The sequence below is a fragment of the Anolis carolinensis genome, chromosome 1 (genome assembly GCF_035594765.1).
Source record: "Anolis carolinensis isolate JA03-04 chromosome 1, rAnoCar3.1.pri, whole genome shotgun sequence".
NCBI lineage: Eukaryota > Metazoa > Chordata > Lepidosauria > Squamata > Dactyloidae > Anolis > Anolis carolinensis.
In genome coordinates, this window is record NC_085841.1 from 115,635,215 (window position 1) to 115,662,801 (window position 27,587).

The 27,587-nt window shown below is 38.3% G+C and overlaps 1 protein-coding gene across 2 annotated transcripts in view; it reads right to left on the reverse strand.

The window, feature by feature from the left end:
- Positions 1 to 3,508: 3,508 nt before the first annotated feature.
- Positions 3,509 to 27,587, reverse strand: part of orc3 (origin recognition complex subunit 3) — a 43,705-nt gene continuing 19,626 nt past the window's right edge. For both annotated transcript variants that reach the window (XM_003215532.4, XM_062980853.1), the window contains exons 9-20: positions 27,056 to 27,169; positions 24,165 to 24,298; positions 22,418 to 22,481; positions 18,460 to 18,576; positions 17,174 to 17,253; positions 14,713 to 14,846; positions 11,347 to 11,426; positions 9,808 to 9,905; positions 7,530 to 7,671; positions 5,872 to 5,988; positions 4,315 to 4,388; positions 3,509 to 3,736 (exon numbers count right to left, since the gene is read on the reverse strand). In XM_003215532.4, coding sequence (XP_003215580.1) covers positions 3,631 to 3,736; positions 4,315 to 4,388; positions 5,872 to 5,988; positions 7,530 to 7,671; positions 9,808 to 9,905; positions 11,347 to 11,426; positions 14,713 to 14,846; positions 17,174 to 17,253; positions 18,460 to 18,576; positions 22,418 to 22,481; positions 24,165 to 24,298; positions 27,056 to 27,169 — 1,260 coding nt within the window. In that variant the 3' untranslated portion in view covers positions 3,509 to 3,630. The remainder of the gene's footprint in view (positions 3,737 to 4,314; positions 4,389 to 5,871; positions 5,989 to 7,529; positions 7,672 to 9,807; positions 9,906 to 11,346; positions 11,427 to 14,712; positions 14,847 to 17,173; positions 17,254 to 18,459; positions 18,577 to 22,417; positions 22,482 to 24,164; positions 24,299 to 27,055; positions 27,170 to 27,587) is intronic.

Sequence of the window (27,587 nt, forward strand, 5' to 3'; positions counted from 1 at the left end):
TTTAAGCCGCTCCTCATTTGGCTTGTTCTCCAAACACTTAAACATTTTAGTCGCCCTCCTCTGGACGCTTTCCAGCTTGTCAACATCTCCCTTCAACTGTGGTGCCCAGAATTGGACACAGTATTCCAGGTGTGGTCTGACCAAGTCAGAATAGAGGGGGAGCATGACTTCCCTGGATCTAGACGCTATACCCCTATTGATGCAGGCCAGAATCCCGTTGGCTTTTTTAGCTGCTGCATCACATTGTTGGCTGATGTTTAACTTGTTGTCCACGAGAACTCCAAGGTCTTTTTCGCACACACTGCTGTCAAGCCAGGCGTCCCCCATTCTGTATCTTTGATTTCCATTTTTTCTGCCGAAATGAAGTATCTTGCATTTGTCCCTGTTGTACTTCATTTTGTTAGTTTCGGCCCATCTCTCTAGTCTGTCAAGATCGTTTTGAATTCTGCTCCTGTCTTCTGGAGTGTTAGCTATCCCTCCCAGTTCGGTGTCGTCTGCAAACTTGATGATCGTGCCTTCTAACCCTTCGTCTAAGTCGTTTTTATTCCCTTTCTTTTTTATCTTTTTTATTAGTCATTCCTTCTTATTCTATACAATATTGTTCCCCCACTTTCTATGCAGAATTTTTTTCTCTTTTCTTTTAATAAAAATTATATAGCAAAAGAAAGAAAAGAAACGAAGCACCAGTGCTAGAGTCTTGTAATGACTTGAACCATTTTTTAATGGATCGCATACCCCTAGTACAGTAGAGTCTCACTTATCCAAGCCTCGCTTATCCAAGCTTCTGGATAATCCAAGCCATTTTTGTAGTCAATTTTTTCAATATATCGTGATATTTTGGTGCTAAATTCGTAAATACAGAAATTGCAACATAATATTACTGCGTATTGAACTACTTTTTCTGTCAAATTTGTTGTACAACATGATGTTTTGGTGCTTAATTTGTAAAATCATAACCTAATTTGATGTTTAATAGGCTTTTCCTTAATCCCTCCTTATTATCCAAGATATTTGCTTATCCAAGCTTCTGCCGGCCCGTTTAGCTTGGATAAGTGAGAGACTACTGTATTTACCTTTTAGTTTTATATCTCTAGTTTCAGCTATAGGCAATTCAATTCTATTATTTGTCTCGCCCAAGTGCTTCACTGACGTTTTGTATCAAGCTCTTGGCTTGATATGTTGAACCAGTAGATAGTTCGGAAATGGCGTTAAATAATTTGCCCTTTACTTGTGTGAGAAGTGGCCCTGAAACGTATTCTGAAATAGATTTTACTAAGCTGTCATGAGACAATTACTGCTCTAATCTCATTGGAAGTGTTGTGTGGAAATTATTTAACATCGGGAGGTTTGAGGATTAGGATAAATAGAGCAATTGTCAAGAAGTAAAACTGCTGTTTAAATGCTGAAATAGTATGTTTTCTCATTATCTGTTCAAGCTGAAGAGAACTCTGGCCTTGGAAGTGAAGCTTTTTTCCCCTATGAGACAGTAAATCTACTGCCATTATCTGTTATGTATGAGATTTTTCTGTAGTTAATAGGACTTTGTCTTCCTTGCATTCATAATGAAAGTTAGTGGCATAAGAACAAATTCTTTCACTAGTGGAGACATTGAAACTTCCCTTCAGCAAGAGAGGGATTTGTAGCAATAAAAAAACAAAACAAATTCACCTCAAAGCCCAAAAGGTTCAACACTCAAGAGTACTTTGAGATGTCTAATGATAAAAAGGATCATGCAGACCTCAAATCTTAGCAGAGAGTTCAAGCCCAGCAATCTAGCCATGCAATGAAATAGCTTTGCATGAATGTTCTGTTTATATGTAAGTATAGTTGATACTTTTAAGAACTCTTCTGTTTGCTCAGGAATCTGATTTTCAGAACTTCCTGGATTGATTCCCTGAACACATCTGTGAAGATCTAAAACTGTTCTAGATTTAGTTCTATTAACATGACTGATGTTAGGCTGACATATCCCTTAATTATTTGTAGGGTTAGTGGAAGAGCAGATGTTGAAAGTAAAGGTGACAGGAAAACCCTGGAGTGTTGCTTTATTGGGTGTATGGACAAAATGGGCTATATCTATAAATGTCTTTTCACAAAGGAAACTGTTCCGTACAAGGGAACTCAGATGCTCCCACGAGGCCAAACACCCCTCCCCCCAATTGCTCTGATGGGAACAGCTGTTGAGCAGATGTCCAGGAAAGCCTTTTGCATAATCTTGAACTTTTCCCTAGCAGTAACATGTTAGGCCAGAAATCTGGGGTTTGTAGTGTCCACAGTTCTGAAGGTTACAAGCTGTAGACCTCCAAATGGCATTAGCCTTAAAATTGCCCTTCCTTACAACTAAGAACAGGTAGCAATAATTACAGTAAAGTAAAAAGTTATGTGAATCATGCTTAGTGTATCAATGAAACAGCCTTTAACTCCAAAAGCCATTACATTTTCTGGAGGCTAGAGAGGGGAAGCCAGGACAAACTTTCCTTGGGAAACAGTTCCATAAACTCAGAGGGGCTATGAGTTTTAGCATGAGCCACCGTTGAAATTATCTTCCTATTGCTACTGGTTTTGACTGTCAGTGCAGTATTGGTATTGTATACTTGAACAGCCAATTCGCCTTAGCCTTGTACAGTGGTTCTCAATCTGTGAGTCCCCAGATGTTTTGACCTTCAACTTCCAGAAATCCTAACAGCTGGTAAACTGGCTGGGATTTCTGGGAGTTGTAGGCCAAAACACCTGAGGACCCACAGGTTGAGAACCACTGGCCTAGTGGCTTCATTGTGTTTCAGCAAGTCAAATGCTTTTTGAAGGCAGCAGTGCACAGCATGTTGCAAATATTTTAATTTTACGTGATTATATTCTAAAGTCATCTCATCTAAGTAATGGCCAGTAAGAAAGATTCAAAATTAATATAAAATTACAAAAATAGTGTTCTACATTTCAAGGTGATTGTTAAAAAAGTAAAAAAGTTGCACCCCATCCAAAAAGGGTACACAAATGCAGGCCACTTAGATCTCATGTCACCAATAGTGTAAAACTCTGTTTATTCCTACTAAGAAAAAGGTAAAGATTAATGAGCTCAAAACCCTTGCTGGATAAGCTTTAACATAGTTGTCCAGGTAAATTGATCAATATTTAGCATGTCAAAGATTAAACACAAAAGTTTCAAGTTTGACCTCAGTACCAAAGAACACACAAGACATCAGCTTGTCTTTTAAAAGGTCTGGTATTGATTTTATGTGTTACAATAATGGGCTAGAGCTGATTTGCTGCCTCCAAAACTGCACTCCCTTGAAACTTTTAAAGCCATGTGCAATAGGTAAAACAAATGAAAGCCAAACAACTTACAGTCTATGTTACATACATCCAGCTGAACGAAACAAAAAAAGTGTTTATGCTAAGACCTACCAGTAAGTTGGGCTTGATTGGCATATCTTGCCTGAAAACTCCAAGAATCTTAAGTATGCCCATTGCATTATATTGCTTTCACTTCATGCAAATAAACAGGATCCAGTAGGGTATTTACATGTACTTTATTACTGCAGCAAAGTAAAATTTCTCCTATAATGGAAATTACTTGACAAGGATCCATCCGTCTTGTAAAGATTACTGTCCTTTTCCTTGGGAGGATGCACATCAACAGCTGCCCCATGTCAGCCTTGCCACGTGATCTGTTTTCTGCTTGGTAGGCTTTATGAATCCCAAGAGTTCCAATTCAGAGACTGCTCTAATGAACCGAGCGCTAGGGAAGTGCCAGTTAAGGAAAACCACGTTTCCTTCAATTGGGAATACACATAGACAGATCTGGGTAATTTACTAAAGCACAACGTCATCCATTTGCAATTGGTACAACTGGACAAGTTCCTTCACTGAAGCTTACTGGTGTAAGTGTTAACTTACCATCCAAGGACTGATTCAATGGATTCACCTTAATTTGCACTACCAATACAGTTCCAAGTCAATTTATAACATGATGTGGTTCTATTTTTGTAATCCATCTACAGGATTGGGGAAATAATGTTAATTTTTTAAAAGAGCAGAACTAGGGTTGATAATGCTTCTACCATCAAAAATCCTCTGTTCTCAGACTAAAAGGGTACTTTTGCAGGAAGACCTGCCCCCCTCTGCAAACATGTAGTGATTACTCAATTCTAAATTCAAAAGGTTTAGCAAGTCTTGATCTTTCCTGCATAAAATAAGCTCCTTTTTAGGGAATAAGGAGATAATGATGAAATCTGATCTTTTTTGTTGATACAAAGGGAATTTTGACTTGTACACAATGGTGGTAAAGTTAAAAGAAAATTAGGGGGAAAAGGATACTGAGTAATGTCATCTATCCGATCTTTCACTGAAGAATCTGTGTTGTCAGCTGCTTTTACAACAGTTGAAAAAGCCTGAAGAGGAAAACGTCACATTGAATGTATTACTGTTTGTAAACACCTGACAAAACTAATACTAAATGTACATACAAGGAATATATACACTACCTGGAACTTGTAATGTCATTAATACATAGAACATCAAAATATAAACTGTGAAGGGGGAAAGGTTCTGGGCACAATGAAATGTAGGTGGGCTTTTAATATTTCCTAGGGCGGTATTCAAATTTGTTAATGAAATGACCAATAGGGTTGTTGTGTGTTTTCTGGGCTGTATGGCCATGTTCCAGAATTATTCTCTCCTGATGTTTCGTCTACATCTATGGCAGGCATCCTCAGAGGTTGTGAGGTATATACCTGACAACCTCTAAGGATGCCTGCCATAGATGTAGGCGAAACATCAGGAGAGGTACTTCTGGAACATGGCCATACAGCCCAGAAAACACACAACAACCCTATGATTCCAGCCATGAAAGCCTTTGACAACACAAATGACCAGTACTTTGGCACTACTGACACCTCCCACAAAAGCCCAACAGGAATGCGGAGAAACTAAACCTTCATTTGTCTAAACAGACTGGGAAAGGAGTGAATTATCTTCTGCAAAAACAGTAGTGGTGCATGTCTGCTGTTCTAGTGAAAGCCTAAGGAAATGCAATAAATCACACCTCCTTTTCTACAAGCTCTCTTGAAAGAAGAGGGCATGTTTTTCCTTGCCTTTGGGAATTTATGAAGGGTGGCAGCATGACTCCAAAACCATCTTGGCCAGCAATAAGGCTTTGGTCCCATCCACAGGCAAATACAATTTTCTTCAAGTGCTAGACATGCAAAAAGTGCTGCGATGTGGAAAAAGGGAAAGAGCTTTCCTTGTTTCTCACTCCATTTTCTCAGTAATTCTTAAGGAGTAGCAATGAGATGTGAATTCTGTAAATTCTAGAGAACGTAATTTCTTCTTGTAATTTGGGCTTCTGAAGGAAGTCTCACTACTTCCAAGGATGAAAGGCTTAACTTCTTTCTTCTTTTCTCAAGGAGGAGCAGTGAGACAAGTGAGTCTCTGTATCAATGGGAGAATCAACACCACTTTGCTTCTGCTTATAAAATGGTAGCAAAGGAAAAAAATTGCTAGCTGTACTCCCTCACAGGGAAGAATAGGTATACGGTTTCTCCCCCTTGCTGCCACTTTGCAGGAAGAAGCAATGAGTCAGAGAACAGGGAATGAAAGAAGAGTCAGTTTCATACAAACAAGGCTTTTGACTGAAACACAGCTGCGCTTTCTGCGAGAAGAGAGGTTCTTGGTATGAGAGCATGAATGCACTGAACCTAGCACTAGGGCAAATTAAAAACAATTACAATTTGTGGAGCCCAAAAGAACAAGGAAAACACTGCATATTATACAAGGACTACTTAGAAAGATTAAGAGATTTAAAGAGAAGACAAGTCAGTGGGGGATTCAGCAAAACAGGAAAGTAGTCCTCAACCGATTTAATATTCAACTTACCTCTAACCAGTCAACAAGGTTAATTAATCTGCCACACTCTAAATGAAGCTTGTAGGCTATACAAATATCAGGAGCTGTGTTGGAAATGGAGCCTGCTTCACTTTTTAAAGATTCGTTCTAATAAACAAAATTAGCAATGGAAAAATAGTTATATATGCACATTTCATTTATATGCTAATCATTCCATCTTCTCACCCCACTCACAAATAGAAATGAAGATATTTACCAGCTTTTTGACATTGCCATCATTATCTAGGACATTATTTCAGAAAGCTATAATAGCAAAGCTTTAGTAATATGAATCCACAAGCCTATTCCCTACCTCTCCTTTACTATCAACTGCAAGTGGATGTAAATGACCCAATTAATGTTATATTTCATTTAGTTTTATTCAATAAATAAAGAATTTGGAGAGGCTTTGAACTTTGTCAGCCACAATATATTTTCTTCAAGGCTAAACTGAAATGTATATAAGGGCAACTCTTACCCATTATCTGAGTAGTGCCAACCATAGCAGAAGTGCAATGCCACTTCTACTTCACACAAGAATAATCTCACTTATTCAGACTACATTGGCAAAATATTTTTTCAGTAGAAGACTACAATATTTAATGTTCCAGACTTGAGGAAAGAGTAGGTTGATGCAAGAGTCTTAAGTTGTGTCTGTACATCACACCCTTTTTTTGGTGACATAAATAAGAGATTCATTGGGCCGAAGGCTGAACACCCTCCTCTAGTTCACCTTCTAAACAACTTCCCTTCGACATGTGCATTTACACACCCACCCACTCCTTTCTAGGCCATAGCCAATAACAGCAACAGAATTTATTCCTGTCTGTGTGGTTCCTTCTAACTATGATTCTAAATTTAATCATAGCATTTAGTGGTTTTATGTTGAAATACAATGGTGTAATACAAAGCTAAATTTCAGCAGTATTTGGAATTCTTTTAGAGGACTCCTTGTATTGACTTTGAGAACTCTATTTGGCCCATGCATTGCTCACCATTCCCTTGGAGGGAAGTGATCTTTGGCGAGAACATACTATGCTGCTTAAATCATGTTGATTTTCAATTAAAAGGGAGTTGAACAGGCAAGCTCATATATAATATTCTTCGAGCATTGATAAGTTTGCAGGTCTTATCTGAGAGACTGTTGTTGCCAACAGAAGGATACCTCTCTGAGAGAAGCAATACTCTTTGTGAGCATTAGAATGCTGCCCCCCGTACCTGGATTCTTATTACTTTGCTGTTCCTTTGTTGTTTTTGTCATGAGAGCTTTCACCCTAGTTTTGTAATTCATAAATAAAAGCAGACTGTCAATGCTGAGAAAGTTATTTATTTTAGGCAAATATTAGTGGACTGGAATGACATCTGCTACACACAGATATTCCAAAGTATTTTCCCAAGAGTAGAGAAGACATTTATCAGATATACCAGGCCTAGGACTTCTATTGTCAGATAGTCACATATCATACACCACAATGTCTCAGAGTCAAAATCGTATTGTAAGTAATAAGATATTGTGGGACTCATAACATTGAGCGCAATGAAGGCAACCAATGCAGGCAACTTCAGACATGGAAAGCAACAACAGTGATAAATAATAGCACCTGATATAAATATGCCATGGAAACATTCACCATTTCGCAGTTCCTTACCTTCAAATAGAAATATGGATTGTTCAGGGCATTGTGAAGAGCAACACGGGGGGGAGCATTCAAACGTTCACGAAGAGTATTGGCTGCACTGAAGTACATCACCTCATGCAATGTCTGCATTTCTACAGGTACAAGATAATTTCTGAAAAAGCACCATGGAAAAATAGGATTAGGAAAAAATAAAAACCAAGATTAACCTTATATCATGAACATAATATCAAAGGCACAGACATTTTGTATACTGTTCCGTCATCATGTGACAATTAAGTTATAGTGCCCTAAATGTAAAAAGGGGAAGGGGGAGAAATATTTTTCTCCAATGTAAATTTGGAAGACGTCGGCTATAAAATGTTGACTTGCCTCAATACCTGATTGTTAGTGTTTGGCATTCCTTCCAAATGCAAATGGAGGAATATCCACTTAGACTGAAGAATTCTCTACTATATTTATCCTTCCCATATCTGCTTTATTTTGCTTTCATTCTGGTTTTATCCTCTGCCTCCTTCTATGAAAGCTACACCCCACAACACCCCTTCAGGTACTGTTCTTAAAGCCATATTTCTATCTTCGATGGTCCCTAAATACTCCCTGGGGAGATGGAGCTCTACAAATGCTGAAATGGTGCTTCCTCCAGTACTGGCGATCTTAACCTTTCTTAGTGACCAATTAGAGCAGTGGTTCTCAACCTGGGCTCCCGAGATGTTTTTGGCCTACAACTCCCAGAAATCCCAGCCAGTTTACCAGCTGTTGGGATTTCTGGAAGTTGAAGGCCAAAAACATCTGGGGACCCCAGGTTGAGAACCACTGAGTTAGAGCACAAGGCTTCTGAAGCTGATAGCAGAGCTTGGGGAGGCTTATATGGATATGGCCCGCCCTTCGATAGCTTCCTTCTAGCTTCAGGCTTCAAAGGCCAAAGCTAGTGCTTGATATCTGACCAGAAAACCATGACAAAGCAAGAATTTAAAGCATACCAATGAAGTAATCTGAAAAAATACAACACTCTCTTGGAAAAAGCTCCTTTCATAGCACCCAGTCATTTGCTAAAAGACTGCCTGAATAAAAAGACCCTTTTGCCTGACAAAAGGACAAGAGGGGGCTCCTCAGCCACAGTAAAACTGCACCAAGGAACATTCCCAAGAAAGAATAGATGCCATGTGTTCTTATTTTATGATCCTCACAAATATTCTTGATGATGTACTAACGGAAGTTCCTGAACTGATTTTTACATGCAAACCTTCGCAGAGCACATTACAGTTACCAATCCTTAATGTGACCAGAATATGTGCTACTGAAGCAGAATCAGGTACTTTTAGATAGGGTTGCATCTGGCAGACTAAACTGCATACGCTGAACAACAACAACCAACTTTTGGCCGCTGCTGGGGCCTATGCCATAAGGAGCATATACTAGGGAGGGTGCTATGACCCTCAGGCTAATTTCCAAAGCTCTCTGCAAACTATTCATTCAAACATCTGGCAAAGAGTGGCCCGAACTTTCTCTAAGGGCTATTGGGGCAAGGATGAAGGAGGAGACAGGAAAAAAGGAAGCCCTAAATCAAACAACCCCTTTGGCCTCTGTCCCTTTCCACTCTTTGTTTCAGCCTCACACACCACCACAATGTAGCCCTTGATACTTTCTGGAAGGGAAAGCATCCCTTAAAAAGAAAAAAAAGCTGCATCCCTCCTCTATATAGTGAAACTGTTTACGAAATTACGAACACGAGACACATTGGTAGCTTGTCAGAATGTTTCCAACAGGTGCATACTGTATATCCAGTTTTAGACTTTTAAGTCCATATGAGAAATATAGATGTTTGGTTTAGATGTCTCTTAGATTCAAAGTATATGTGACCATACAATTTTTTCTACTTTTGAATTCTTTTAGTATTCCCACAATTTGTTAAATAATATCCTCTTGTAATATTCTGGATTGGGGAACTGTAGGACTTTAGTGATTCCAGTACAGCAGTCACAGCTGATATAACATTCAATCACATTTTCTCAATTCAGATGTCATGGGAACCTATAATTTAATGAAGTCTAGAATTACTCAGCTAAAGAGCATGAAAGAAGTGATAAAGGATGGAAAGGAGACAGATATGCACATATGGACCAATTCCTGGTCCCATGACCATAATTCATCACATATGATCTCAGTGTTTGTTGACCAATTGACACAAATTAACCATACAAACTAGGCAACTGCCTTCTTGGGCATTGATTTCTAGTGGAACTTAAATAAAAACTTTAAATGCATATTTTAAAATTGTAGTGCTTACTTTACAAGGCTATCTACAAAGTCAACAATTTCAAAACGGAGCATTTCAAATTTCGTCAGTTTCTTAAGTCTTCTTGATTCCTTCATCTCCAACAAAGTCTAAAGCAAAAGTAATGCAAAAAAAAAGACAATTCCAAGTTAATATGCTAGGCAAGCCATCTGTCAAAGTTAATGAGGTTATTGGATTTTTCAACTGAAAACAACGAATGTTCCCAACAATGGAAGATCATTACAAAGAGTATTTGCTGTAGTTATCTAATATATTGTGCTCCTTAGCTGCAATAGTTATTTTGCCAATATTAAAAATAATGGAATGATGTATGAATTTCAGCCTGACATTCTAGTCCCCATTAAGCCAAGAAATTTTCTGCTTTACTCTGGGTCAGCTTTGGCTAACCTACTTCCCAATATTGCTGTGACAATTGAGTTGGAAGGGGCCCTGTAGACCATCAAGTACAACTCCCTGCTTAACACAGGATCTCCATCTAGAGCAGTGGTTTGCAACCTATGGGTCCTAACAGCTAGTAAACTGGCTGGGATTTCTGGAAGTTGTAGGCCAAAACACCTGGGAACCTACAGGTTGAGAAGCACTGAGCTAGAGCATCCCAAGCAGGTAGCTGTCTAGCCTCTCTTTGAAGGAGACCCCACAATCTCTCTGGGTTACTGGTTCCATTAACAAACTATTCTTACTGAGAAGTTCCTCCTCATGTTCAGTCAAATTCTAGTCTCCTGTAACTTAAAACCATTAGACCTAATTCTACCTTCTGAGGCATCAGAGATCCAGCCTACTCCTTCCTCTCTGTGACAACCCTTGAGGTATTTAAAGGGTGCGATCATGTCACCTTTCAGTTTTCTCTTCACCAGACTGATTACGGCCAGATATTTGTATATGTTTTGTTCTCCACACTTCTTATTTTCCTTCTTGCCTTTCTCTGAACCTATCCCACTTGTCTATATTCTTAAAAGAAGGCCCACAGTACTTCAGATAAGGCCTGACCAGCACATAACAAAATAGCACTATTACTTCCCTAGACTAAAATAACTATGCTTCTTTTAATTCAGGCTGAGATAGCATTTGCCTTCGTTGCTACGCATTACACAATGGGCTCACATTTCAATTTAGATCAACAATAATCCTAGTTTCTTTTTCACATGTAGTACAGCTGAGTCAGGTATCCTCCCATTCAATATATGTGTATTTTGTTTTTGTAGTCTAAAGCTCCTATCATCCAAATAAGTAATGGAACAGCATTGCAGGTTCAAACCCAAGCAAAGCTGAGTAGTTAAGCACTGTTTTAAGCTTAGAATATTCTGGCAAGAAAAGAACCAATAAGGAATAGAAATGTCAGCTCAGAGAGCACCTTCATCTTTTCACACAATGAACTGTGCTGGTATTTCAAGACTGCAAGCTCACATTAAGATTTCTCTCTTTTGTTGATTTTAATTCTACAGTTCCTAATGATGTGTGCCAGTTAATCTGGCCAGTCTGTAGACTAGTAACGTTTTCACAAGTCAATGGCTACCTCTTAAGTGTGCTGACCTTTTGGAGATGATACAGATCTGTCTTCTTCTGAAGTTCTTTTAATGAGGATATAGATGTCTCTTGATCTTCATTAATTTCTACTCTCAAAACAAAAAAATAGAGGTCAGATTTGGACACTAAAATGGTGGGTAAAATCTGTTGCTATTGCTTATCCAAAGAAGAAAAGGAAGAAAAGGGGAAGTTAGAAAACCCTGGGCTGAATTCAGCTTTACACTCACTGGAGTTCTGCTACTAAAAGGGATGGGGGAGCAATTTTTCCCACTTCCCATTTCTTCGATGAACTACCTCCCATGGTATTCCTAGGGTTGAGGGGATGTGAAAGCATTGGAAATAACTGCACCCAATCTCTGGGCACATATCCTTTTGGAAATAAATGGCAATCATAACCTTATTAACAAGGGAAAATGATGTCATATCCGTTTGGCAAATGTGAATCTCCATGAACATGTGGAGAGCACCTTTTGAAAGCCACTAGTCAAGAAAAGCATGACCTTGTCAGAAGTCAACCCTTTGAATAAATGATATTTGTAAGCATTCATGTAATGGCAGACAGATAACTCAGCTGTTAAACTGAAGAACCGTGTCTTTGAACTGCCAAGGACAAAGGCATGCCACTTCAAAAAAATATTTGATTAGCAGAGGATGGTTGTTTCTTTGAAGTAGAAATTGCAGTTGCAATTGTAACTGCAGTGGTAATTGCCCAAAAATATATATACTCCCTTGAAACCTCCTAGTGCACTCAGAAATAAAAAAAGTCTTCTTTGAAAAATAACATACCTTGTTTACTCACAAACATCTTGTATTAATTCACCATACAGGCACATTTCTTATTAAAGTTCAGTTATAGATAGCATATAGCTTCCCTCTGTGTTGAGTATACAGGGTATCATTTTTAATCAATAGTCTATAGTCTATAGATATAGTTGTACTCAAGTCCAAAAGCATACAAGTGGCAGAGGAATAAGAAAGAAAATATTTTTCCCCTTCTTTGTCACATAGCAAGCCTTCGCTAGAATTTAGTTTCCTTTGGAGAGAAGGCCATTCTATTGCAGAAAAACAAATCTAACTCTACTATGTCCTGAGAAACTTTCAAGCCATTTTATCCTTCTCCCCCTATAACAGCCTTCTGCAGTCAAACAAGAGAAGATTAGGACTTAAAGAATAAAAGATAAGATGCAGCAAGACTGTGAAATCCCTCAGCCTTACTTAATCTCGTATTAAGTCTTATTGGGCATGTTCTCTGAAACAAAACAGCTCAGTTCCGTTGCATTCCACTGAGCCTTTACTTATTGTTTTTAACTAACACAAACACACATGTACTCACTTCTGGTTCATCATTCCCCACCCGCAACTGCCCTCATGTAAAATCTTTAAGACAGAAAAGAGGCTTATTTCCTAAAGCCTCGGGCAGCAGAGATTTGCCAAATAAAAACAAAAGCACCAATAAAAATAAAACAGAGCTTGACAACAACTTCCTGATCTATTCATCTTTGATTTCTACCTATTCCTGTTAATGGTGCAAATAACAGGGCTCTCTTCAAATTCTCCCAATATCCCACATATTTGTAATTCTCTTCCCACATTTTTGAGCTCTCAACTGTAAGGTTTCGACATTAAGCTCTTTAATATATTTAAACCTCATATTTGCCAGCTCCCTAATTCATGTAATCTTCCCATAAAATTTATATTCCTTACAGCTCAAAATAATCCCCTCCTTCAGTTTGTGCATCACTCTTGACGGATCCAAGGCAGAAAAGAGCCACTAGGGAAAGAAAACCTCTCCCTGGGGCAGTTTTTTTTTTCCTAATCAGGTTCATTTCTGGCCTCTGCAGTGGCTGAGGGGAAATGGGCAAGGTTTTACAAAGGGAGGACTAACAGGGAAAGGAAGCGTTATGCGCTCCTTTTCCTCTGCAGATCCTCCCCACAAATTATATACATGTGCACAGCGAAGGTAAACACGGATAGCCCCTTGTTTCTTTGGACTCATAGGATACAATTATGCTTTGCACAGTTCTTTCAATATGCTAAGGAGTGTCTCTGGCAACCAGAAGAATGAACTGTTTACTCATAACTGGTTCTTTGGAGTGTCACTTGTGGACTCACCTAGAAGGATCGTTTTGCACCTATCTGTGTGTGGCAAAGACCACAAGTTGCTTAAGTAACTGGTTCTTCAAGCAGTCATCTGTAAACTTACACAAACAGACACTGATTTACCCATTACTGTGAGACAGCCCACAAGGAAGAATAGTGTTCTTCCTTCACTTTATGGTCTAGTGTTTGCATTATTATTCTACCAAAATATTTCAGAATTCTGGTAAATCTGTAGAATTGCGTTGCTAAGTGCCAGAGAGCTCTTTAATCCAGTTGAGATTTTGAGACTAGAAGGTACGTATGGCTGTGGGGATTATTTTAAAACATGTATTTTTCTTCACCCCCTTTCACCTCTCACATTATTTCAAAACATCCCCTATCCATTTGGAGCAGCCTAGTGCTGCTTCCCAATGGGAAGTTACAGAGACGTGCGGGGGTGTAGGTCAAAATAAGGCTTTTCCATTTCCTGAAGCTTTCACTGGATCAACCCATGTTTTGTCAGCAGATGGGATGCAACTAGACACAATGTGAGATCTTTCTACTGCCCAGTTCCATCTCACTTTTCAATCTTAAGAAACTCTAAGCCTGGATCTACACTGCCCAATATCCCACGATCAGATCCCAGATTATCTTCTTATCCCAGATTATCTGGCACTGTACACTCATATAATTCAATTCAAAGAAGATGATCTGGGATCTGATCCTGGGATATTGGGCAGTGTATATCCAACCAGGAGCCCCAGTGGTGAAGTGTGTTAAAGCACTGAGCTGCTGAACTTGCAGACCGAAAGGTCCCAGGTTCAAATCCCGGGAGCAGCATGAGCAACTGCTGTTAGCTCCAGCTTCTGCCAACCTAGCAGTTCGAAAACATGCTAATGTGAGTAGATCAATAGGTACCGCTCCAGCAGGAAGGTAACGGCGCTCCATGCAGTCATGCCGGCCACGTGACCTTGGAGGTGTCTACGGACAACGCCGGCTCTTCGGCTTAGAAATGGAGATGAGCACCAACCCCCCAGAGTCAGACATGACTGGACTTAACGTCAGAGGAAAACTTTTACCTTAACCTATATCCAACCTAAGCAATCCACAGTGAGTAAAGACCCTTTTAAAGAAGGATATCTTCTAATTTATTCTTCAAAACATACTACTTACAAGAATGCTCTATATATACGGAAGGCGTTTTCCAGTTTATCAATATCTTTGGTGACTAATTGGGGGGGGGGTGATGGTGGAAATTAAATTTGCAACACAATCTAGCAATTTAATAAATACCTTCAGGATGTTTAAGTTGACTCAGGTACTCTTCTATTTTCTCTAAAGAGTTTCCTAGATGTGCTGCAGGAGAGGATTTCAGAATCTCCACACATTTTTCAAGAATGTCCACTAACTCATCCGTGGCCATCATCCTGAAAGAAAACAATCCCAACAACATTTTTTTAAAAACATAATATATACACACAGAGCAACTAGTCAAAAGGAAGAGGGAGCAGGCTTGTTTTCTGCTGCCCTGAAGAACAGGACTTGAAGCAATGGGTTCAAATTACAGGAAAGGAGTTTCCACTTGAATATTAGGAAGAATGTCCTGACCATGAGAGCTGTTCAACAGTGGAACTCTCTGCCTCAGAGTCTGGTGGAAGTTCCTCCTTTGGAGGCTTTTAAACAGAGGCTGGGTGGCTATCTGTTAGGGGTACTTTGATCATGCTTTTCTGCTTGGTAGAGGGTTGGACTGGATGGCCTCGTTTGGTCTCTACAAACTCTATAATGTTATTATTCTAAGTGAACAGCCACATGAATGTGTGGATTAAAATAATTTTAATTAGATACATTTACTTGATAATAATAAGGATAAACCTGCTTGTTTATGTTCAGAATTCATGCTCACATTTTAGCTCATGCTCCACAAAGCCAGGAAACTGGAAACTAAGGTTCATGATTCGACAGACACGTCTCTGTTCAAGAGTGACATTGTGAGAACAATGTAATGAACTGTGTTTACAATTTTGCCTTGGTCATTCAAGCCCAAATCCAGATGTGAAAGATGCAGTATGTGGGACAAGAAAAGGCGTACTACTTTGTTCTATATTGCTTTATGAACCTTCCTGCAACTAGATGCTGGTTTGTGGCTTCCATTAGTAACTGGGAGGATGAGTTCAACAGTCAGAGACAAGGGCTTCTAATGACTGGAAGGTGTAGTGCTTGTAGAGGTATGTCCTATAACAATACAGTGACTGATAATAAGAAACACAAAACCAAGGTTTGAAAACGATTCACCTGTTTTGGAGATGTTTAAAGAATGGCCTTGATAATGCTTGAATGAAGGAAGGTACTGATTTTCAGCAAAAATGGGATGCTTAATTATTTATATTATTGTGTATTTGTGCCAATGTTTCTTCCCTTTGTTTAGCAGGCTCACAGGGATTTATGCTGATTCATACATCTCAGCCTACACATCTTTTCTGCACAAGCTGAGGATACAAAGAAGTGTTATGCTAGTGGAGGCTGCTTACCCCCTTTCCCTTGTCATTTCTTTCCATCAACATGACACCACCCAATCTGTTTTATCCCTACTAAAGCAAATTCCAAAGCAACCCCGGCCAGAACAGCTAGATCTGGCAGCATGCCTGCTAGTAGAAATGCCAACATGGTGGTGAATGAATAAATTTGTCATCAGATTGTAATTTCAAATCCAAAGAAAGAAACCTATTTAAGAAACACAGAAATGCTGGACCACTTTAACAACCACTATGTCAGACTACACAGAGAAGCCATTGAAATCCACAAGAATGTGGACAATTTCAACAGAAAGAAGGAAACCATGTAAATGAACAAAATCTGGCTACCAGTATTAAAAAAAAACTCTAAAATCAGTACAGTAAACAAAGAACAACACTCTGAAAACAAAGGAATTCCAGACAAGAAACAATCAGGGCCAGCTAACACCTCCCAAAAAAGAATTCCCCCAGACAGGGAGCAGCCAGAATATGAAGCTGAAAGGCCATTCAATGCTAATAAGATGGCCAAATTGCAACATTCACCCTTGCCTCAGGCAGACAAGAATTCTGTCTCCCATTCTAGACATTCCACAGATATATAAATCTCACTTGCCCAGTTTCCAACAGACCTCACAACCTCTGAGGATGCCTGCCATAGATGTGGGTGAAATGTCTGGAGAGAATGCTTCTGGAACATGGCCATACAGCTCGGAAAACTCACAGCAACCCAGTCAACTAGACTGTCAGTTAAATCTTTTTTCAACAATGATGAAGAAAAAGCAACAGCCAGAGCGGTGTAATAAATAAGGTGACAGAGAAAGGAGGATCAGGTTCAAAAGTCCAGTCAGAATCCAATCACTGTTCTTCAGCTTTAACCTATTTCAAGGGAACATTAGTAGGGTGAAAATGGGATAAAGGGTAGTCATGATTGCTGTGTGGAACTCCTTAAAAGGAGTTTGGGAAGAAGAACATAATAGCGCACAATGAACAGATTCAACAGCTAACTTTTTTCTCAAAGGACTAGTTAGCACAAATGAAAAATAAGTTTGTCTCTGCATTCCATTCAGCAAGTCTAATATAAAGGACAGAAATGTGAATTAAAAACTTTAATTTTTCTACAACAATGTCACCAGTTACAAAAATATTCTGTTGGCAACATCTTAAAGAGCTTTGAGGTCTTTTTGAATAGTAAATGGATGCATTTAAATAGCTAAATTACAAAAAGAAAATGGAAAGACTACCTCACCAGCTGAATGGCAGATTCATACTCTTCTGTTTCCCACACTTTCTTCTCCAAACATGCACAGTACAATTCCCTGATCTGTATATGGAAAATAATGTTTCAGAAACATAAACAATGTTTACAGTAAGGAGTACTAAGTTACTGTAGGACTATTTCCTTCCAAAACTTACTATTAAACATGGGGGAGTCAATACCCACACCAAAAGATCTTAAAAACAATTTGACCTTTTTGCTGATGAGCCAATATGCAAAGAAACTAACTGAAGATATATATGTATGCATATGATACGTGCAGTTCCCTGGATTCTACTGAGGCTTGGCTTCTGAAGGGAGAACCCTACCACTTGCACCAGGAATATAACTGCCTCCCCCTTTTTTCTTTTCTCTTGCCTTTTTTCAAGGCTATAGTCTTCATTAATATTGCTACCGCCCCCTTCTTTGAGAGTTATCTCCCTTTCTCTCTCTGATTTCTTTAGTTCCCATGGATAGTTCCTTCAAGGCTGAGAGGAAAGGGAGGGAAAATCAAGACCAGATTCTTCTTTCTCCTTGTTGCTCTCACTCCTGGAAACTACAGGGTGATTGGAAGGGGTGTGTGTAACAACATGAGTTATTGCACTAGGATGTCAACACCCTTAATGGCACCAATGGTACATATGTAAGGGGCAAATGAATAGACAGAAATGAGTTAAGCTGTGCCAGTGTGTGGGGGGAATGATACAGAAAGTGTATGTTTGATTAACTGTTTACCCACAGCCTCAGGAATAGGATGATGATTATTATTTCAAATTTGTATGGAAACATTCCAATATAAAAAGAGTCACAGTGGTGCAATGGGTTAAACCCTTATGCTGGCTGAACTTCTGATCTGAAGGTTGCAGATTCGAATCTGCGAGACAGGGTGAGCTCCCATCTGTCAACTCTAGCTTGTGGGGACATGAGAGAAGCATCCCAGCAGGATGGTAACACATATGGGTATCCCCTGGGCAATATCTCTGTAGATGGCCAATTTTCTCACACCAGAAGCGACTTGTAGTATGTTCTCAAGTTGCTTCTGACACAATAAATAAAAATTCCAATATAACTATTATATTAGGAAGGTATGCATTTACTTATTTCTTTCTTCTCCCCCAATTTAAAGATCCTTGATGATGCACTGTAGGTTTTTAAATCTTGAATTAAGTCTTGGGGGTCTGCAGCAACAAAATATATTTAAAGGATGTTTCTGGTAAAGAAAAGGTAAAGAATCATTGCTGTAAATATTCAAGATCTCAAAAGTATACATACTTGTTTTCCTAATGGATACTTTGGAAGAGAAGATGTAAAAGCATGAAGACAACGTAAAACTGGGAAATAATTTTCATGGTAAGTATGTAGGTCTTGCAGCAAAGCATATACCGTTTCCTAAAATAATAAAGAAAATAGAAGGATCCTGATTAATACTTACTACACCAGTCAACAGAGGACTTCTAGCATTACAATAGAGTTACAGAAAGCCACTGTCCTAAAAGGCAGAAGCTGGATTTTAAACATCTAAAAAACACAATTCTGGATTTTGCAGCAACTTTGAACTATTTTAAAAGCTTTTATAGATAATTTGTGCTGAATACCTCCTGAAATGATTAAGGCTAAAATGAATGGCTTGGTATTTTTAAAAATGAAATTCTGTTAGATAGCATTTTTAGTACAAATAGTAGCAGAAAAAGTCTGTTTAAAAGGATTAGCAACATCACTGTAGTGGACATAAGGCACCATCTCAAGGAAAAACCTTCATAAATACATAAACAATTCCTAGCTGTAGTGATGGAGCCTATAATGGGCCTCAGAAGGTTACCTTACTGCAAATAAGATAACCAGAGTACTTCCTGAGATGCTGAACTATTCACCCTGTCATGGTATTCCAAGAGATAAATGGCCCTGAGAATTAGCTGGCTTCACATGTAGCTGGAAACTGGTTGGGCTTCAGTCTCCCCTCCTATTTCTGCCATGTAATGAGAAACAAGAGTGATCTCATTTTAGCTGCTTCAGCTTCTGAGAGCTCCTTTTTTGCAGCTGTTTAGGTAAACATTTTAAAGTTCTTACTTTGCAGCAATGCTCTACATGGGTGAAGGTTCTCAACTTTAGATAAAACACTAAGCTTTCCTTTGATTATGAAACACACATGGAAACAGTGGTTAACCAATAACATTTTCTTTTACACCATAAAAAGAAAGAAGAGGGGAGAAAAACTACAAGAAGTACCAGCCCCATTAAGACTACTTTTTTATTTGGAACAAGCACCTGTGAATTCAAAAACTCACTTCTCAAGATGCAGTACCAGTAATTCATGCTAGTACTGGCAAGTAATACATCTCTTGAGATCTAGTGCATAATACACAGTTAACCTCATTTGTTTTTAAGATAACTTTAGCTCAACTTGAACAAGCTGTGGCATATGTGGAGCTCATGGATTTGAAGCCAAACCTTATCTCTTGGCACCTGACAGACTGGAAGCTAATTTTGTTCTTCTTGCTAGAACAAATCTCATTGTACTTCCTATAAAGATAAAATTAAAAGTGTGCACATTTTTCAAATCCTTATAATGGCTCTCTGTGTCTAGGGAGTAACTGATTACATATATCTTTGATATGAGCCAGAAGACTTAGTGTTGCAACAATAAAAATTTTTTGGAAAAATGCTCGTCTTCTAAAGAGATGGCAATTTGCTCTTGTGTAGCAGAACTGAGGTTATATCCTCCTATCACACATATTTCACTTTGCAAGATCTTCAGGCCTTTGCAAATTTAAGGTAAAAATCAATTTGTATGACTTTTCCCTCATATTTTATGGTTACATATGACAGATAATTTTGTGCTAGGTTCTTTTGTTTGATGGCACTGGGATACTTCTGACAGGATTTTCGATTAGCCTCAATTGTTGCTATAACTTTGAAATAAAATATGACAATTCCCAAAGAAAGGAGATTTAATCCAGCTTTATGAAAGCCCTTTCAAGTTAGAAAAATGCAGCACCGAGATATTGGTGCTTTTACTGCTGTTTGCTACTTTATCTTTCTATGGATGAGTGATTTCCAGCCATTCAAGATGAACTCAAATCTCCACAGACTTAGGAAGAGGTGGTACCTGATTTTTCAGAAATAATCCTTCACTTGTAAGATAGCAGGGCAGCATTTTAATGCACATTAGATGTCTTTTTAAAAATACATTTTGCATTACTTGTGTCTGTCAGGAGGGTTTTGTTCTGCTTGGCCTCATACTTTTTACTTCTTCAAAAGACAGGAAATAAGGGGGAAACTGGGCATATCAAAAAGCTTTCATGTCAAGCAGACAGAAATTTATGTATCATTCAATATGCCAAGCTTGCTTTGTTAACATTAATAATTTCTCTCACTGTATATATAAAAATATAAAACTTGATATTCTACAATTGAAAGTAAATCTTACTAAATTCAGTTGTTATTTCCCAGTTAATAGATACTGTACTGGGCTGGCTGCAAGGATCCTACACAAGCTCACCAGTGGCAAATCTACTCGTTAACACATGAAAACAAGCTACAATAGAGTCTCACTTATCCAAGCCTCGCTTATCCAAGCCTCTGGATAATCCAAGGCATTTTTGTTGTCAATGTTTGTATAACATGATGTTTTGGTGCTTAATTTGTAAAATCATAACCTAATTTGATGTTTAATAGGTTTTTCCTTAATCCCTCATTATCCAAGATATTCGCTTATCCAAGCTTCTGCCGGCCCATTTAGCTTGGATAAGTGAGACTCTACTGTACTTGCATGTCTTGCACTTGTACTTTTCCTTCATATACTTGCTACAGTTCAATGAGGTATCTTCCTTATTAGGTCAACCAAAAGCCTTCAATGTATCTGAACCAATAAATCATAGCATGTGCTGAAGAAGTAATGAAATGTATGGTGGTGGATGTGGTCCAGAGGGAAGACATTCATAGAGTTGGAAAAGACTCCAAAGGCCATTCAGGAATATACCATCAAAAGGACTCCCAACAGAGCTAAGAGGGAGCCATGAAGAGAGTTCCATCTTGTCTCTTTGCATCAGCTGGAGGCCCCTCCCCGCAATAACATGCTATGCTAGTTTTATATATATGTATATGTGTGTGTGTGTGTGTGTGTGTGTGTGTATATATATATACACACATATATATACACACACACACACACAATATAATTTACAATAATATATAATAATAACATATTGTATATACATATAATATTAATATTATATTGTAATACGATATAATACTAATAATACAATATAATAATATTACAATATATTGATACTGTACAATATAGTAATTTATTACCAGTATTGTACTATGCTAATATAATATTGTATGTAAATTTAATTTGTAAGCCGCTCTGAGTCCCCTTCGGGGTGAGAAGGGCGGCATATAAATGTAGCAAATAAATAAATAAATAAATAAATAAACAAACAGAAGGTCAGGATTATCCATGTCACTGTATTTCTGGTAAAAATGACCAAACAACATTCACCCATCGGCCAAATCATGAGATAATATGAATCATTAGTAAAGAAGGTTATGTGAGGAAAGAGGAAAAGAAGGAGAGCGTGTTAAGGAGACACAATGAAGGAAGCCACACCCTGTTACAGGATTCCAGCAGAACTTTTGATGATACTGTTTCTTGGCAGTCTATAAGTCTAAACCAGTGGTTCTCAACCTGGCGTCTCCAGTTGTTTTTGGCCTACAACTCCCAGAAATCGCAGCCAGTTTATCAACTGTTAGGATTTCTAGGAATTGAAGGCCAAAAACATCTGGGGACCCCAGGTTGAGATCCACTCATCTAAACCACCTTGACATTTTTTTCAGTTTATGCTAATAAAGTCTGCAATGGGGAATTTTGCTTGTGCACAATAATTCATATTAGTAATTTAGATTGACATTTTAAGGCAAGATGTATGAACACAATTTATATATAGGCAAGTAAATTCAAATGCAAAATGAACAGAGGCAAATGTGCATAATTCTATATAGCAATATACCAGTACTAACAAAGTTCAAACATTATTACCTACGTTTTAAAAAAGAGGAATACCATTTATCTTGCATATATACTGGAAAGACAAAGACACATATTGAATTCTTTGTTTAGATTGAAAATTTGAATGTCTGATGCAACATAATGTACTTTTCAATATCACATTGCTTTAACCTAGATATATTATCCTTATTTCTTAAATCTCTCAATTTAAAAATATACCTTTAGGCCTTCATCATCTGTTAGTAGTATAGTCTGCTTGTTTGACACTTCACTTTCAACAAACCTAAAGAAAGGGGAGGGAAGGCTAGTTTCAAAATATGCATAATATTGTTTTCAACAAATTTCTGACTAGATAATAATATTGTGAAATTTGAATTCATGTACTCAGTGATGGTCCATTGTGACTAAGTCCCAGTGGTGGTAGAGATTGTCCCAATGCCCTTCCTATGGCGTTTCATAGAATTAGAGTTGGAAGAGACTCCAAGGACCATCCAGTATAATTCCCTGCCATGCAGCAACACACAATCAAAGCACTCCCCAAAGATAGCCATGTGAGGTACAGAATAGCAGCCAGAAGGACTAGGATGATTAACAGCAAGGACAAGAAACATGTACAATGAAAAAATGAAAGGAGATAAAGAAACTGAGGTGAGTACAGTAGGGAAGGCACACAGGTCAACCACTGAAAGGAAAAGGCACCATTTTATTTCATACTGTGTTGGCAGACTGTCTTGTGTTTGCCTAATATTCTTGCAAGGACTTGTATAAGTGTGTATGAAAAAAGGAAATAGTGAGTGAGTATCAAAATATTATTCTGCTTCATCTTATTCAATGCTTTGCACTGAAATCACAGACAAGTCTGAAGCCCTGCACACCTCATTTTAACTTGAATTCACTGTATCTGAGACCTCAAAGCCTTTCCAGCCTACGCTTTTTCCTAAGGCCTGGTCTTGACTTCAAGGACCTCTGTTACTTGATCTTTTTTTAAAGAACTCTGTCAACCCCCCCCCCCCCCCCCCCGAGCAATTCACGTTTTCTCTGCTTAGCTCCGGGAAAATTTAGAAAACTGTCAGTCTTGTACTATTTCCTCATTCTAAAGTAACTGTATTTATACTAGCTTGTTATCAACTTTATTTACTTACAGTTTGCCATTTAGGAAACTCTACCATAATATAGTTTGTGTTCCTTTTCAATAGGATCATTATATATATTATACAATTTAGATTCTTGCATATCCCCATTTTGAACATGAGTTATTATAAAATCTCTTATGGGGATGTATATCTGGAAAACATTTGATTTCATGCATACAAGAGGGCATATGTGCATGCCTAGAGCATTTCCCATAACAAGCTGTTCCAAAAGCAAATCAATTTTCAATTTAAAATGAAGCTTGCTTTTTCAGCACAGTTAGCACAGTGACTGTCCTGTGTCCCCCATGCAATGGAATATGATCATTTGTAGGACAAATGAAAACGACAATGATTTGCCTGCTTTTCTTCTTTTAAAAGAGACTCAAAGCTCTACAGATGGATCTATGCAGTACTTTTGCAACCTCCTAGTAATATCATACTCAACTATTAAGTTCACATATAATTATGCATGCACATTTTAGATGCATTCCAACTGAAGACACATTTGCATAGAACAGCATAATATAACACTGGCCACATTTTGATGCCTCAAGTGTTAGATCTGTTTCTGGGTATATTTGACTTGCTGATTCCAAAAATGGCACTACTTTTCCCCTATCCACTCTAGTTTTTGAGATACAGAACAAATGTCCTCTACCAGTCTTCATTTGCTTGCCCACAGAAAACCATGATAACCACATCTAAGAAACAAGACCTTATGCGGTCTAGCCAAAGCAGTTTTGTGAATCAGCACCCCAAAGAATCCCAGGCACAGGTAAAAAAAACCAAAGCACCAATAAACATTTTTTTTGTTTGGCCATGTAATTTTTTACCTTCTAAAAGATGACAGTCTTCGAATATTTTCACACTGATTGTGTGATAAAGAATCAACTCTCTTCTTAGCTTTGTAAATCTCACAGCACAACACACTGAGTGGCTGGGAATAAAAATGCTCCAGAAGAGACAGCTGCAGAAACAAAGCAGTCAAAATGTACTCTGATTACGGGATCTGAAGCACATTGGAAACGTATGATGACTCGATCATTCAGTTAGTAATAAAATGCATTTCCAATAAGTCTTAAATTCCACAATGGATTACTGATTAGACTACTAATATAATTTATTGAGATCCAAATTTGTGGCATTGTCACAGATACTGAGATGTTACTGAGCAGACATAGTACACATTATCCCACAGAAATGCATAACATCCTACCTCCTCTTTAATTCCGTTGAAAGACTGCTTGCTCTACAGGCACTTTACTTGAGCAGTTTAACAGATTTATCATTTTGCATCAACACGTCCTGTAAATTCCACTTTCAGCATGTGAGATTATTCAGACAAATCCTTGGTGTTTCATTTCAGTTCTGTGAGATTCATACCCAGGTCCCCAGTTAAACTAGAAATTAGATCTGAACAATGTGTTCTACGTGCAAAAACTTGATTATTTGCATGAAGCTTTGATGCCTACAGCAGCTTCCTTCTTGATTTAATAGGAGAAAGCAGTTACGGACGCAAGGAAGCACCATGCTGATCTGCTGTCTCTTTTTAAATCAGTACTTCCCAAAGTGGGCAATATTGCCCCCCAGGGGACCCTGGAATGACTGGGGGGAGAGGGGGTAGTAACCTGGGGAGCAATTGGGGGCGTTGAATAAAAATAAGGGGAAGGTAGAAACATAAAGAAGAAAAAATTGGAAAAAAAACAATTTGCGCATGTTTCATTTGTTATATAACATACAGATAAAGTCATAGTGATCGTTTTATTTTCCAAATGAACACAGAAAATGCCATTTATAACTGATCAGTGGGGTCAAGGAGCCCCCGGTGGTGCAATGGGTTAAACCCTTGTGCTGGTAGGACTGCTGACCGAAAGGTCAGCAGTTCAAATCTGGGGAACAGGGTGAGCTCCCACCTGTTAGCTCCAGCTTCCCATGCGGGACATGAGAGAAGCCTTCCACAGGATGGTAAAGCATCCGGGTGTCCCCTGGGCAACGTCCTTACAGACAGTCAATTCTCTCACACTAGAATCAACTTGCAGTTTCTCAAGTTGCTCTTGACACAAAAAAAGTGGGGTCAAGATCGGCAACAGGTCTTAATGAGCAAGTGTTGACAGGTGAGCAGGTCGCACATCATCGGAGCACCCATCAGCAGGATTATGTGTATAATGACTTCTTTACAATATGATAATCTAAATAGCTGACACATATGTATTCAAATTTAGATTGTTTCTGATTAATATAAAGAGCAGGTAATGTGCAAGACAATACATTTTAAAAAATGTATTTCATGCTGCTGAGAAAGATATAGCCAAACATTAATAAATTGGTAGCAACACACCAGGTTCATCCTTCTCATTAGGATTTTTTAAAATGTTACTTGCAATTTTAAAAACATATTACCCTCCATTATCTTAATTTTCTGTGTGTAATGTGAATATTACTATGGTTGATTTTAATGAATAATTTGATAATTTTAAGCTTCAAGGTGTCTAACATTTTGCTTTTGTTGTAGGACATAGGTGAAAATATAGATACATAAAAGAACACAATTTTGTCGCTGCATCTTTCTGTTTGCTTACAGAACATAGATTTTCAGGGGGGGGGCTCTTCAGAATGTTGTTTTTTTTTCTGAAAAGGGGGTGGTAGGCCAAATAAGTTCAGAAAATTCTGATTTAAATAAATTGGACAGCCTGTCTGCATAAGAGAAAACCAGAGCCCCCTGCTTCATTTTTTATGTCTTTTTTCTTTGTTTTGTATTGTTCATTGCTTCTGGGGAAAATTCACTTAGTGGCTCCCTGCTGATGCAATGACTTCTGACAGCAAATTGGAGAGAGTAAATATTCCCATTCTTGCTTCTTAAGGATTAATTTACCTCTTGCTTCTGTCTGCACCACAGATATCATATGATTATGAATTATAACTAAATGTCTTATGTACACATTTTCTAATTTTGGTTGGTGTACAAAAAATATCTTATTTTTGTGCCATTTTCTAAATCATATAACAATTGTAGCTTAACATGGTCAGTGAGGTGGTTTGCTATGCTGCCTTAGTATAGTGAAGGGGGAGAGACACCTTTCCTGCCTCAGTTTTTGTTGCCATGGTAGAGTGATAGAGAGATGAGTCTTCTGATCTTTGCAAGGGGAAAAGGTGAAGATCAGGTTCACTGTAGCCAATATTGTATAAATATAGTACAGAAGAGTTGAGTGGAGGATGACTCCAGGGCAGGCAGAGACTGCTGATAGCATCAAAGATCACCTTCTGTACTTTCTACAGTATTGACTGCAGGCACCTGTCTATTACCTCCTCAAGATAAAGGAAAAAATAGCTTTCTTCCTCCTCCAACAAGGCAGCTGCCCAAGGTTTGGATTACTAAAGTAAGACAAAAGTTCTAGCAATAACCACAATATCTCACTTCTAGGTTTACTACCTCATTTGCTATTTGCAGATTCTGCTGGTGATTTCTAAGACTGACCATTGGGAAAGAAAACCTTCTGCAAATAGGCAAGCAGATGTCAGAAAAAAATCTTTTGGCCCATTTTTCTTCTCTCATGTTTATTTTGTTACATGCACAAAATTTCCCTGTTTGCAGGAGTATTCAACCACACGAACCCCAATGAAGAAATAGACATGTCATCCCTATCATGAAAAGGTGGTGAAAATTGATACGAAATAAACACCATCTAACTGACAAAGATAATCAGCTGTTCTTATCTCTGCTTACCTGAAACCCCTTGATGAAATTCTGGACAGAGAAATCATGGTACAAAAATATGTTGATTAGTACCTGAAGAACTTTCTCACTAAGTTTAAAGGGAAACTGACTTGTCAGAAGTAGCTGAAATAGAGAAAAATGAAGGTCAATCCATTCATGAAATAAGATTACAAAACAATGGTTTTCAAACTGCTGTTTATGAGATCTTAGAAATTTTCTGAACCTTAAGGGGGTTTCTCAATTAGAAGCTCAAAACCATATAACAAGCTTTCACTACTTCCCCACAGCGTAGAGCTTAGCTGGATGTTTTTAAAAAGCAGTGCTTCTCAAACACTTTCTCTTCAAGTTTTGGACTTCCGATTCCCAGAATTCTTGACTGTTGACCCTGCTGTTTGAGGTTTCTGGGAATTGAAGCCCAAAACATTGGAAGGATCAATGGTTGAGAACCAGTGCTTTTAAGCAACTCGTATAGAGGAAGTCCTACTCACACAGGTCTACTCAAATTGGTTGTTCCCTATGGCAGCCATTGGCTATCAGGTAC